We start from the raw sequence: 13,373 nt of genomic DNA on the forward strand, positions 1-13,373 counted from the left end.
GCATGTGCTGAAACCTTCACTTGAGTGGCTTTTCCCCAGTTATCTGCTTTGCTAGCTCCTCATTTATTGATGGAAGCTCTAATGCCACCTCCTCAGAAAGGCCTTCCTTGCCGACCCCTTGCCCCTCTCTGTCATTTTGCAATTGAAAAATCTAAAGTACCACATCACCCTAATCCTGCCATAGTACCTCTTCTCCCGATCTGAAATTCTGTTTCTTCTTTATCATCTGTCTCCTTGACTAGACTGTGAGCCTCTGAGGGCGTACATACATACCATTGCCTGGCACATGATAGGAACTTAGATACAATAGAATGGATGAATGAATGAATGTGGAGTTTAAGGTTCCCATAGGACATCAAAAGGAGGGTATCCAGGAAGCAGTTAGAGCTACAGGTGTGGCCCTTGGTGCCCTGCCGTAGGCAGACTGTGTCGCGTCTAGGCCTGGGAAGGGGAGAGCGCCACAGGACACGCAGCTCCGGGCACGCGTATTGCAGGAGGCTCATTCCTTGCATATTAACTTGCTGCTGGACTGGCTGCTCCAGCTGCTGCTGAATTTTTCACTGTCAGGGCCAGTGGCTGATTGGGGATGGGGGTTGGGAGGACAGAGCACCCACATCCAGAACACCACGGATACTTTTGTGGGAGAGTGTCCTGGACAGCTCTTTAGGCAGGGGCTTTCTCTCGGCTGGCCATGCATGGGTGCTACACACGCTGCTGCATGTCTGAGCGTGCTCTGCCCTTAGCTGGCCTGCAGTGCATGCAGGTGAATTGTGTTTTATGTGCCAACTCTTCCAAGCCCAGCTGAGGGAAGGGCCCTTGGAGACCACTGAGCTCCACTACCCACACTGTGCAGAGAGGAAAACAGAGGCCCACGGACAGGGGAGGTTGCTGAGGTCACATCATGAGTCCATGGAGGGTCGGGCTAACGCATACTGGACAGTGAGCGTTTATGGAGAACCTAACGTGTACCTCGCACTGTGCTGGGCCCTGGGGAATCCCTAGAGAAGCCCACAGTCCAGGAAACAGGGCTTGGGGAAAAGGGAGACAGACAGACGTGGACATGAACAACAGGCTCCAGCAGGAGGGGTCTCCTCTGCCTTTGCTGGGAGGGTGGCAGCGAAGGCTTCTTAAAGACGGAAACACTTGAGCTGAGCTTTGAAGACTAATTGAAAGCTCAGCAGGCAGGGAAAGGGGAAAGGGCACTCCAGGCAGAGGGTGCCACGTAAGCAAAGGCACGGAGGCATGAAACAACCTGGCAAGTTTGGGGAATTGCAAATCGTGTGGTTGGGCTGGAGAGGAGAGTGCGGGGAGGATGGGCGGTAGAGATGAGGCTGCAGGGAGGGGGGTTCTGATCACAGTGGGCCTGTGAGCTATCATCGGGGTTTGGATCTTATTCTGAGGGCTGCTGGCGAATCACTGAAGTAGACTTGGGTTTTAGGAAGATTTCCATAGCTACCTAGGAAAAGTGAATTCAGCAAATACCTTCTGAGCACTCACTATGTGGCAGGCACCGCGTGGGTCCTGAGCATTCAGTTCTGAATGAGGCACACGCAATCTCAGCCCGCATTAGGGAGACAACCGACAGGTGTAGCAGGTAGGAACCTTGGCACACAAACTCAAGAAATACCCCCATTGCTGTATTCTCATTAACTCAGCTCCAATCTGACTCACTCTAAGCCCCTTCCTACCAGTTGGCAGAAAATTCAATCTCAGCCGTCACTGGGGCCGCCTGTCACGTCCTCCAGAGGCCTGTGCAAGAACCTGCAGTCCCTCCTGAGCCTAAGCATGGAGCAGGTGCCTCCTGTCTTCGGTCTACATTGGTCACACAGAGATGTCTGTTGCCCTAGTCCCTTGAGGTTTGGCACTTCAGCTGCTTCTCTGCCACTTTGGGACACTGAGGTGGTACCCCAGTGCTTGGGCTCCAGCCTCCCCAAGTACACCACCACCCATCCTCCATAGCTCCCGTTATCTGTCTGAGGAGGGGCTGCTGGACACGGTCCCCACCACTTCCAGGACCCCCATGTCTGCCCCCTCTGCAGCTAGCGGCTCTCTCCTTCTTCTGCCCCCATCAGCTGCCATCTTCTCCCCATCCCTTGGGAACCTAGCACAGTCACTTCCAGAAGGTTAGCTTTTTCAAAAGTCAGGATGAGCCATCAGACTTCAAGCAGCTTTTGTGTTCAGCCCTGCACAGTTCCCCGAGGCTGGGAAAATCAAAAAGCTTGGCTACCAGCTTGGAACTGGAAGGGGAACCAAACAATTAACATCTCAATAGATTATCCTGCCACCAGAGTGGACAGACGATGCGAGACCCAGGCAGTGGCACTCTGAGAGGGGCAGGGATGCACTGGGAGCTGTGGGAGCTCAGACAAGGGGTACCTAAACTCACACCTAGGGGTCAAGAAAGGCCTCTCAAGAAGGGTAATTTTTGCCAGACGGATCCCTGAAGACAGCAAGGAAAAGTGTTCCAGGAAAAGGGAACAGCAGGTGTGAAGGCCTCAGGATGAGAGCCAACAGGGGTGTGCGAGGAACTGACAACTGCCCTGTGAGACTAGCTAGGACTGAAGGAGGTGGGGCTGGGTGCTGGAGAGCCTCCTAGGTCCCTGCCAAGGTTTGGAGTTCATCTTGATGGTGAGAAACCACTGAAAGGTTTTAATCAAGGAAGTGACACCACCAGATTTCTGGTTTAGAAACACTAGTTGGCTAGTTGTAGGAGAGTGGAGGGGGAAAGGGTAAAATTGGAGGCCGGGGGAGCCTTTGGCAGAGCTGCAGGGATCCAGGCCAAGGATGGTGGCTGCCTGGACCTGTGGTGGTGGCCGTGATGGAGAGACGAGGGCATTATCCATAGATAGTTATGAGGAAGAAGGGACAGGACTTGGAGCTGGGGCAAGAGAGGAGGACAGATCTTTGAATGACTATCTGGGCGAATCCCTGAGATGGAGCAGACTGAGGAGGATGGTGGTGTGTAGGTGCCAGCGGAACTTCAGGGAGAAGAAGGATTCGGGGTGCAATGGACGCCTCCCCCCACCCCACCTCTGCGTCCCGCGATTCCCAAACTTCCCACTAGATGGAGGGCTGGTGCTGGGAGACCGGCTCCGCCTCCCATCGTCCGCCCCTCACCCCCAGTGAGGTGGGCCTCCACTCATGACCCCACGTGTCTGAATTCGTCACGAGAACGCATCTGTTGGGACCATCAGCTGCCCCCACACCCCAGGACTGTGGCCTCAGTCTCTAGGGTCCAGTAGAAGAGGCATCAGCCCAGAGACCTCTGCCCCAGGTGCCACTGTGTGCCGCTCTGTGCCCATGTATGCAGGGGTGTTTCCGTGCTCGGGGCTGCCACAGCCACTTCAACCTGGAAGACGGCCGGCTCCCACAGATACATCCTCAGCCTAGAGGCCTCCTGGTCAGTGGCACCATTGTTGCCCCCCAATGCTCTCCTCCCCTACCCCACGCCAGGGGAGGAGGCCCTATTCCTCTCATTTCTGTCCCAATCCCCAGAGGCAGGCCCAGCTCCAGTCCCAGGCTGTCAGATGCTCAGCATCTAGGCATCTGTGGACCTTGGGAAAAGGGTACAGGGTTGGCCAGAGCTGGGCGGAGCCAGATAGGGGGCGGGGCCTAGGGTGGAGTCAGGGAAGGCCCCCGGGCCGTGGGCGTGGCCCAAAGAGAGGGTTGGGGACGTGGCCAGGGTGGGCTGGAGGCGTGGCCCACGGCGGGGTCGGGGCGGGATCCCCCAAACTTGGAAGCTTCCTCCCCACTCCCGCCTAGCCACCTCGGCCGCCCGGGAGTCCCGCCCGCCCTGGCATCGAGTCCAGTCGCCTGACAGACCGACCACTGGAGACTCTTGGCCCCACTTAACAGAGGTTGTTTCTCGGGAGGCCGCGCCCCGCTCCTTGGAACTGCCAGGCCTTGCGGGGAGGGTGGGGGAAAGGGGACGCAGTCTCTGGGCCTGCGCCTCACCCCGCGACTCCCCCTCACACCAAGTGGTTCCATTCTTTTCTAGATAGACAGCTGGAGGGCCTGGGGTCTGAGCCTGGTCAGGCGCCTGCGCCCTCACGAGGGCCCCCTTCCCTGCCCCTCTGCGCTCAGGCCTGGAGCCGGCTCTAAAAATAGACCAAGGCGCAGGAACGTGCCCACCCAGGAGGGGTCTGGGAGGCTGAGTCACCCAGCCGGGAGGGCCTCCCCGCATCTCCGGGAGCCGAGGCCGCCTTGACGGCTGCGTCACTCTGACTCTGCTGGCCCGAGTCTGCGCTCTTGGCCGTGCTGAGCGGGCCAGGCGATGGCGGCCCAGGCCGGGCAAGCGGTAGCAGCTACAGCCGGGAAGGATTAGGAGGGCCTGGTCCTGATTTATTTGGTTGTTTTTGTGTGTCTGGCGGCGCTGCCCCCCGCTCCCCCTCCCCCTGGCGGGACAGTCACGTCGACACCTGCCCTTCTCTCCCGCCCTGGCCCACGGGGCTGTTCTAGGCTTCTGGGTGGGGACCTGGGCTTGGAGCAGCAAAAAGTCCCAGCTTGAATCTTAGAGGTTCTGGAGCTGACATCCCCATTCTACAGTTGAGGAAACTGAGTCCTAAAAAGAGGAAGGGGCATATCACACAGCAGAGTGTGCTGGAATAGCCCTGGATCAAATCCCACCTCTGCCTCATAGCAAACCATTTCTTAGGGCCTGTTTCCTTACTGTAAAGTCTCAAGTTGGGGATGACACCCATTCACCTGTAAAATGGGAATAATGATAGATACTCAGGATTGTCCTGATGATTAAAAGTATTTTCCAAAAAGCAGCAGTGGCATCTTGGGAGTTACACACACCTGGGTTCAGTCCCAGCTCAGCACGTTAGTTACCATCTCTGGCACCTGTTCTTCTCCCCTCCTGGATATGCAGAGAAGGATTAATGGGCGTGGTGTGGTGAGCTCCCCTCCCTGGAGCGGCTTCACTAAGGCGGCGTGGGGCATGGTCACGGGGTGCTTGGGTGGATGTGGAACACCAGGTAAACTGTAAGGTGTGTTCTGGGCCTGAGTAGGGGGACGAGGGTCAGCATCTTGGGCTTTGCACAGGGCTGGCTCCCCTCGCCTTGTTATCTGTTTTGAGGAGGGGGCATGTTTGGGTCATTACATTACAGACCCTCAGACTTGGGGAATGGAAGGGGCTCAAAAGTCCCCAGGTTCAGCGTTCCCCTGTTGCCGAAGGGCAGGGACCATCCTCAAGCCAAATAATGCATCAAGGCAGACCCCGCCCTTGAACCTGGTCCCCAGTCCCAGGCCCTTTTCCCCCACCATCCAGACTCCAGGATCAGGCCTTTTCTGGTCAAGGCTGACAGTACTCCAGTTGGTTTTATTTCTTTACATATTATTTATTTAGACCACTTCGCGGAAAAAGAAAACCTGTCGCATCTGTCAGAAATGTCATTGACCTCTCAGAGTTACATGAAATCAGCTATGTAAATAGTGAAGGGGGCAGGGGGGACTGTCAGGGATGAATATGGGTATGAGGTGTAGGACAAGAGTTCCTGGAAGATTACTAGCCCTCCCAAATAATAATAAATGTTAATAATGAACATTTTTGAGTGTTTCTCATGGGCTTGGCTTAGTTTCGCGCATTATCTCATTTAATTCTCCCTCAAATTTCATGTGGTTAGGTGTTATTATGATCACCCCATTTTACAGATATGAAACTAAAGGCTCAGAGAGGTGAGGGCATGAGCCTAAGAGAACAAAGCCAAGAAGGAGCAGAGCCAGGATGAAACCCTCTCTGATGTTTGATTTATTTTCTGCCTTGATAAAAAAGTTGGGTTTTCACCCTGAACTTTCCGTCTCCAGCCCTCTCCCTCAGCCTCCCTTTCTAGCCAGGTTGTCAGGCCTCCCCAGCCCAGCCCCAGGCACTACTGGGAGGAGGTGAAGCTGGCAGCAGCCAAGCCTTCTCTCCACCCAGAGATTCCAGGATTCAAATTTATGAGTCTAACCGTCTGAGGTTCTGGCATGCAAAGTAGCTGGGAGTTCCTGAATGCTCCCCCTCTCACCGGGCCTCGCCCAGGAGACTCCTTGGCTTGTCCTCAGAAGGGAGCTGGGTCCCCTCTTTCATTCATGCAGCAAATATTTATAAAGTGCCCAGTCTGTGTCATAGGCTCTGGGGATAAAGTGGTAGCAAAAGCAGCTCTTTCGGTGGCTTACAGTCCAGCAGGGCTCAGAGATGCTCAAACTGGTCAGTGGCGGATAACTGACTAACCCCCTCCCCTCCCAAGCTTCTGCTCAGATCTGCCCCTTCTAGGAGTCTGTTCCCAGTTGGCTTCCCTACCCCCTCGTGGGAAGGAAGGTGAAGACAGTCTCAAAGCAGAATCTTCCCCTTGGGGAAGAGCAGGGTTTCTCCAGCTGGACACTGTTGACATTTTGGGCTGGCTAATTCTGTATTGTGAGGGACTGTCCTGTGCATCATAGGATGTTTAGCAGCATCCCTGGCCTCCACTCACTAGATCCCAGTAGCCACGCACCACCCCGCCCCCCAAGGTGTGACAACCAAAATGTCTCCAGACATTGCCAGATGTCCCCTGGGGAGCAAAATTGCCCTGGTTGAGAATTCCTGAGGTAGAGTAAGCAGGCAAGGTGCTATTAGGGTGGGTTAAAGTGGGATCCTACCGTTACCTCATGGTCCAGGGGGAGGCTGGGGCCCAGGGTCGCACAGCAGGTAGAGATAGGACTGGAATCCAGAGCTCTTGTGCCTGTCATATCTCCACGGCTCCCTCAGAACAGGTGGGCAGAGCCCAGGGAACAACCAAGCTGAGGCCCCCAGTGTCCACTTGCCCGGCCATTGCTATCTCCACAGCAGTGCCCATCAGAGTCCGGGCTTACTCTCCAGAAGCTCCAGGTGGTCAAGCGAAGTGGGCCTGGTGCCATGAGCTACTGAGGTAAGATGCCCTGGTTGGGCATCTAAAAATGTTGCCAGGGCCAGGGGTGTTGGTGTGGAGCTCGCCATGGCCCTGCAGGGGAGGTGGGCATTGGCAGAGTGGAGCACCAGCCTACCTGTTGGGACAATAAAACTGCCACCAGAGGTGAAAGATGGGTCTCCCTGCCACAGGGACGCGGACAGCCATGGAGACATGGCAGCAGGGCTGATTTAGGGCAAAGAGAGGGAGGCATGGAGGATGAGAGACCCAGTCAGAGTCAGAGATACAGAGCCAGAAGCAGAGACAAAGAAGACAGAGACAGAGACAGGGTGAAAAGAAGCAGAGAACAGGGAGGCTCCGAGATAAGGAGAGACAGGAGACAGGGACATAAAGGCACAAAAAGTGTGAGAAAAAGACAGAGACCAGAGACACAGAGAGACAGAGATGCAGAGGGTAACAGGAGCGTTAGAGAGAGAAAGGGGAGAGAGAGCTGGAGAGGGGCCAGAGTCCCAGAGAGGGAGGAAAGAGAGCCTGAGAACCAGAGACTTGACACAGACACAGAGACAGTGGGGGAGACAGCTGGAATCCTAAGGAGACAGGCCAGAGACACCCAGAAAGAGGCAGAGAGAGACTTTGGTCCTTTGGTCTCAGTCTCTCCTCTCTGACCCAGAAGCTGCATCTGTGTGTGTCCCTGGGCACATGTACATTCATGTGTGTGCTTGCATGTCATACCTCCTGTGGGTGCACGTGTGTCTGGCGCTCAGACAGTGCTGTTTGCACTTATTCCCTAATTTACCAGGGGCGCCTGTGGGGTGCCGGGCTCAGCTGTAAGGCAGTGAATACCAGTGGACAGGCCCCTTGTGGAGCCACTTGCTTCTTCATAGAGAAAGACAATACACAAACAAACATATACCAGAGCTATGCAGAGATTTCAAACAGTCATGTGCTAGGGAGTGACTCGGGCCACCTGTGCATCTGGTGGTCAGAGAAGGCCACTCTGAGGAGGTGACTTATGAGGTGAGACCTTGATGTCAAAGGGTCAGCCTAGCAGAGATCAGGGGCCAACCCTTCCAGAGAGAAGACTTGGTGCAAAAGCCCCGAGGGGAAAACCAACTTGGCGAATTCAGGACTGAGAAAGCAAGCCAGTGGGGCCACAGCTTCCGGGTGACGTGGCTGGACAAGAAGGCAGAGGCCAGATCGTGATGGACTTGGTAAGGCCCAGGGAAAGCTTTTGGGTTTTCTTCTAAGTGAAATGAAAACTGGAAGATTGAAACAGGAGAGTGGAACCAACGATACAGGTTTGGAAAGGTCTTGCTGCCTGCTGGGTGGGACATAGCGGGTTGGGAGGCTCCTGCAATAAGCCGGGCAGAAGAGTTGTGGCTTGGGCGAGGGTTGGGAGAAGTGGGTGGATGCGAGCTGTGTTTTGAGGGTAGAATCAACAGGATAGTGGGGGAAAGGAAGCAGCCAAGGATGACTCCCAGGTTTTTGGCTTGAGCATCTGAACAAATTATGGTGGAGTTTACTAGGATGAGCAAGACAGGGAGAAGCAGACCTGTGGGGAATAGTCAAGAGGTCTCTTTTGGCCATGTGTGATATGCCTGTGTGCACACATGCCCAGGTGGGCACATGTGCATGAGGGTTTCAGACACCTCTGCTTGGTTGCATGGGGACTCCTGGGTCTGTCCTGGGACCAAGCCCTGTCTTGGCTCTTCACTTTCCCCCAGCCCCAGGGGCTGCTCCTGCCAGATAGGGATTCCCCAATGGCCAGCTGGGACGGTGGGGTGGGTGTGGCCTCGGGAATTGCCGACATCTGGGCATACTACCCTGGGCCCAGTAGGCCTTGGTAGCCCCATCCGGCAGCGGCAGGCAGGCTCCAGGGCAGCTGGTGGCGATTAGCAGCGTTGATTACCTCGTGGCGATGCCATCTGGGGTGAGGGCACTGAGCCCAGCCCCACGGGGTTCCCTGCTTGCTGGCATGCAGAGCTTTCTAGGGCTGAACGCATGTAAATGTGTCAGCATTGCTGCATGCGTGTATGTGTGTCAGTGTTTGCCTATCTGAGTGGGGTTTTCTGTGGGAGCTGAGTCTGTGGGGCCACCTGTGTCTGTGTGTACACATGTATGTGCTGTAGGTCTGTCGGTTTCTCTGCCTGCATGTAAGAGTAAGTATTCCTGTGGGTACATGTGTGTGTTTCTGTGTGTTTGCGCACACACATGTCTGTGTGTGCATGCGTGTGTCCATGTGTGCATATCCAAGTACATGCATTCTGAGAATTATGCACCTGTGTTTGAATATGTCCAGGGATGTATTTCTGTGGGTTCACCTGTACTCACACACGTGTCTCCGTGTTTGTTTACATGGAGGAGTATCATGTGTGTCCATGTGTCTGTGTAAATATAAGTGCCTGCATACACATGTGGAGTCTACACACGTGTCGTGAGAGCGCATATCTGACTGTATGCTTCTGGATGTGTGCACATATGTGTCAGAGGGAGGAAGGGGCAGAGGTACATTTCTTGGCTGTGTCTATGACAGTGGATCCGGACCCAGGGGGCACCCCAGGCTTGGCTGTTCTTGTGAGAAGGTTCTTGTGGGTGTTGTGGGAAGGTATCTGGACGCCCCCTTCTCAGGTCCCTCCAGCTCTGGCTGCTCTGGGTCCAGCCATCCCCTCCTGCTTGGGAGAGTCTGGGGTACGAATGGGGTAAGGTAGGAGTCACCCAGGATGGCACAGTGGTTAAGACCTTGTGCCGTGAGCCCAGGCTAACTGGGCGTGGGTCCCTGCTCTACCACCGACTAACCACGTGCTCTTGGGCACATTGTATTGTTCCTCTGCTCCAGGTTTCCCCGTCTGTACGATGGGGACAAGAATAGAATTCTCCCTCCTGGGCCTGTTGTGAGGATTAAAGAAGTCAGCCTATGTGAAGTTCTTAGCAAAGCCTGACCTATTCATTTGGCCTATTCATTCCCAAGTGCCCACCACTGGGGCAGCAGCCTATGGGCAGGCCGGGCCAGTGCCTACACACATCCCGGGCCAGAGTGCCCAGAAAGCCCCACCCTTCCACTTCCCGCTTGCTGAGCTCAGCGCTTCCCAGGTCCCGCCACTGTCGTAGCCACATCTGGACCGGCTCCGGGCAGGGACCACAGTGGGGCGCCTCCGTGGCCATGGTTGGGGTTTCCACTGACTCAGCGCCTCTGGCTCTGAAGGCGGGAAATCTCAAGCCTGCTCCCCTGCCCCACGCCTCGGGGTTAGATGGGGCCATAGGGCGCTGGCTCCACCATGTTTTTTCTACAGGAAGTCCCCCTCAAATCAGGGCGCTCTAGTTGCTCCCCTGCCCCTCCCATCCATTCCTACCACTCGTGACCTCTTGAACTCACTTCTCTGGAGCCCTCAGCCTTGGTGTGCAGAAATTGGCTGCTTGAAGGGGGACACCGTAGGAGGGTCCCCTTGATCACCTCCCTGCCTCTGGACAGAGCTGGACACCTTATCTGCTCCTTTCTCCTCCAAGTCCAGTCTCTCATCCAGCATCGCTTCCTTGGATCCTGAATATAAAGTGACTCCTCTGCGTCCCGGGTATATAAGCCTGAATCCCAGCCTCACCCCCTCACACGACCTCCCACCAGCGTTCACACTAATAAAGGTAACAACAGTGACTATTATTGAGCTCCTCCCTTGTGCCAGACTTGTAGGAAGCACTTTCACAGACTTGAACTCGTTTTCTGCTCACAACAACCCTGTGAGGTCTATACGTCCCATCCCATATTACAGATGAGAAAATGGTCACAGTTAAACAGTAAGTTCGAGGCCACAAAGACACTGGGATTTGAGCCCTTCTAACCTGACGGGGTGAGGAGGACTAAGGGGACTCGCTTCTCTGGGAATGAGGCCAGGGCAGAAGGGGTTAACTTAGCGCCCCCGTGGGGGGCCCTGCCCCCCAGTTCAGACAGAAGAACAGACTAACTGGGAATGTTAGGCTGAGAAACTGGAAAAAGCGGACCAAGGAGGCTTGGGCAGCAGCCACGTCACGGGTGCCACGGACCCGGGGAGGAGGGTCTCCCCGGCCCGCCCCCCTAGCCTTCTGGAGGCCCAGCCAGGGAAGGGGAAGGGGGTGGCACAGGGGAGGCCCTTCGTGCTCCAGGCTTGGCTCTTAAAGGGCCGGACTCCCCTCCCCTCCCCCCTCCTCTCTCCCCCTCCACCCCCTGCCTGCCGCTGGAGCCCCCTGCAGGCAGCTCCGGGCACGCTGGGTCCCGCCTGGCTCCCGCTCGCTCACCTGGGGGGAAACGGGAGGGGGCGGGCCCGGGAGCGCGGCCAGGCCAGGAGCGGGGCTGTGCATCGGCCGCCTCTGCCGCCGCCGCTGGAGCCCCCTCCCGGCCCGCCCTCCCTCCTCCTGCTGGCGGGGCGGGTCCAGCTGTGTTCCATTAGCGGCCCTGGCAAGTCCCCAGCCCCCTGGAACCGCCCCCTCTTCCCCCACCCGGAGTGGCCGGCAGTCCCCGGCAGGCGCGCGCCGGCGGCATTCAGCCCCAAGAGCTCGGACCCGGGAAGCTGGGGACAGTCAGCCGGACAGAAGTAATCAAGAAGCCCCTGGAGGGCCTGAGGAACCAAGGCCCTGCTTCTCCTGTCTGGCTGCCCTGGGCCGCCTGGATTACTCAGGGAGGTGGGGGGCTCCCCAGCCACGGTAAGTGGGGGTGAGGTGGGCTGCCTCAGGGCTCTGGGCTGAAGGGCCCCTTCTGCCCCTGACTTGCTGTGTGACTTGGGGCAAGTGGCATCCCCTCTCTGGACCTCAGTTTCTGTGTCTATAACCGGATGAGCTCTAAACTCCAGCTCAGTTCTGACTCTCCCCGCCCCCAAATCTGTGCCTTTGTATTGGGGTGGGATCAGCTCCTCTCCTTCTGTCCCTGTGGCCCCACCACCCCTCGCTGGGGCCGGGGAAGTGGAGGCCAGAGATCCGGAGCAGGAAGGGAACACGAGCTCATGGATGTTCACGCCTCCACATGCATTCACATGCCTCCCACAGCTGGCAGCCCTTCCACTGACTGGCAGGACGGGGAGGCCGGGATAATGTCTGAGAGATAGGATGTGTGCCCCACTAGAATGGGGGACCAGTAGGGTGAGGGAACAGTTGTACCCCAGGAAGAAGGGGATTGGGGTCCTATTTCCAAATGTATGGAGAGGCGGGGGTCTTTCCTGCTCTCATTCCCTATCCAGGACCGAGGGAGGGGAAATAGAAATCCATTACAGCTGGAGGGAATGAGGTTGGACTTGCATAAGAACTTCCCGACAAGAAGGCCTACTGGAGGGGTAGTCATAGGCTGGCTGTGTGCACATGTGTATGTGCAAGCTGGTGTGTCTGGGTATATCGGTGAATACGGGTCTCTGTGAGCATGCCTGTGTGCAGGTAGGTTTGTATGCACACACTGGCATGAATGTGTCTGTGTGCATATGCGCCTGTGTGTCTGTGTGTGTCATCCCAACACACGCATGACTCTGTGTGTGCGCGCACGAGCTGCCTGTCTCTAGGGAGGCCGGATGATGTATGGCTCTGCTGGCCGCTTCTGAGTCCGCATTGATTTATCTGGGCCCATCCATCAGGGTTTAATAAAACTAAAAGACGAGCATCCATCAGCAGGGGAGGTTGGCAACAGGGTCCTGAGCCTCGGTGACCTGCTTTCCCGCCCGCTGTACCCATGGGGGAACCTTCCTTGGCCCACACACAACAACGCTGTGATGCCTGCCAGGAGACTCAGCCGGGCCGTCAGCCCCTGACATTGTGGGTGCCTGGCAGGGCCACCTGGCTGAGCTGGGTGCAGCTGGCCATGTATATCAATACAGTGCGCGGGTTGATAAAATATTGAAATCCTTCTGTGTGTCTTGGTAAATAGCCCCTGTTGAGCCTATCCCTCGGGCCCCTCACTATCCCAGTTGACCTGGCCTTCTAGGGCACTGTAGCTCTCTCCTCAATGGAGCAACTATTCCCTGGCACAGCTGGATGCCGCCTGGACCCTATTTCAGTGCTCTAGCCAGCATTCTGCTCTGGCTGGTCAGTGTCCGTGCCATACCGGTGGTTAAATATTTTGAATATCACTCCGGCCCAAGTCCTAGCTCAGGGCCTGTGGTTGGGCCTCTGAGAAGGACTGACGCCTGGCCAGACCTCCTGCCTCCCCAGTACCAGCACCTGGGCCCCAGGGCTGGCTGCTCCTTGCCCACGTGTGTGCTTGTGCCGTGTGGGCACAGGAATCCACCTTCCTGGTCTCTGTGGTTTTCAGGTGCTGCAGCTGTGGCTAATCTCTCTGGACCAGGATGTGGGCATCTTGGGCTCCTGGCCTGTGGCTGCTTGGTCTCTGGGCCACCTGCAGCCATGGAACAGATACAGGTGAGATGACACAGGAGGATCAGGGTACCATAGGCCTATGACTGGCTCCCTGTCGTGCCGGGGTCCTGTGCACATATGTGACTGTGCCCCTGGGCCAGGTGTCCATTTATAGGAGAGCCTGGGAGCCGGGCTTAGGGT

The 13,373-nt window shown here is 56.5% G+C and overlaps 1 protein-coding gene across 5 annotated transcripts in view; it reads left to right on the plus strand.

Annotated features, from left to right (window-relative positions):
- Positions 1–11,323: 11,323 nt before the first annotated feature.
- COL16A1 (collagen type XVI alpha 1 chain) overlaps positions 11,324–13,373 on the plus strand; it is a 50,616-nt gene continuing 48,566 nt past the window's right edge. For 4 of the 5 annotated variants that reach the window (XM_046660959.1, XM_046660960.1, XM_046660963.1 and 1 more), the window contains exons 1-2: positions 11,324–11,540; positions 13,129–13,235. In XM_046660959.1, coding sequence (XP_046516915.1) covers positions 13,163–13,235 — 73 coding nt within the window. In that variant the 5' untranslated portion in view covers positions 11,324–11,540; positions 13,129–13,162. The remainder of the gene's footprint in view (positions 11,541–13,128; positions 13,236–13,373) is intronic. The other variant, XM_046660961.1, reaches the window with a different exon arrangement.

The sequence above is a fragment of the Equus quagga genome, chromosome 5, assembly GCF_021613505.1.
Source record: "Equus quagga isolate Etosha38 chromosome 5, UCLA_HA_Equagga_1.0, whole genome shotgun sequence".
Taxonomy (NCBI): domain Eukaryota; kingdom Metazoa; phylum Chordata; class Mammalia; order Perissodactyla; family Equidae; genus Equus; species Equus quagga.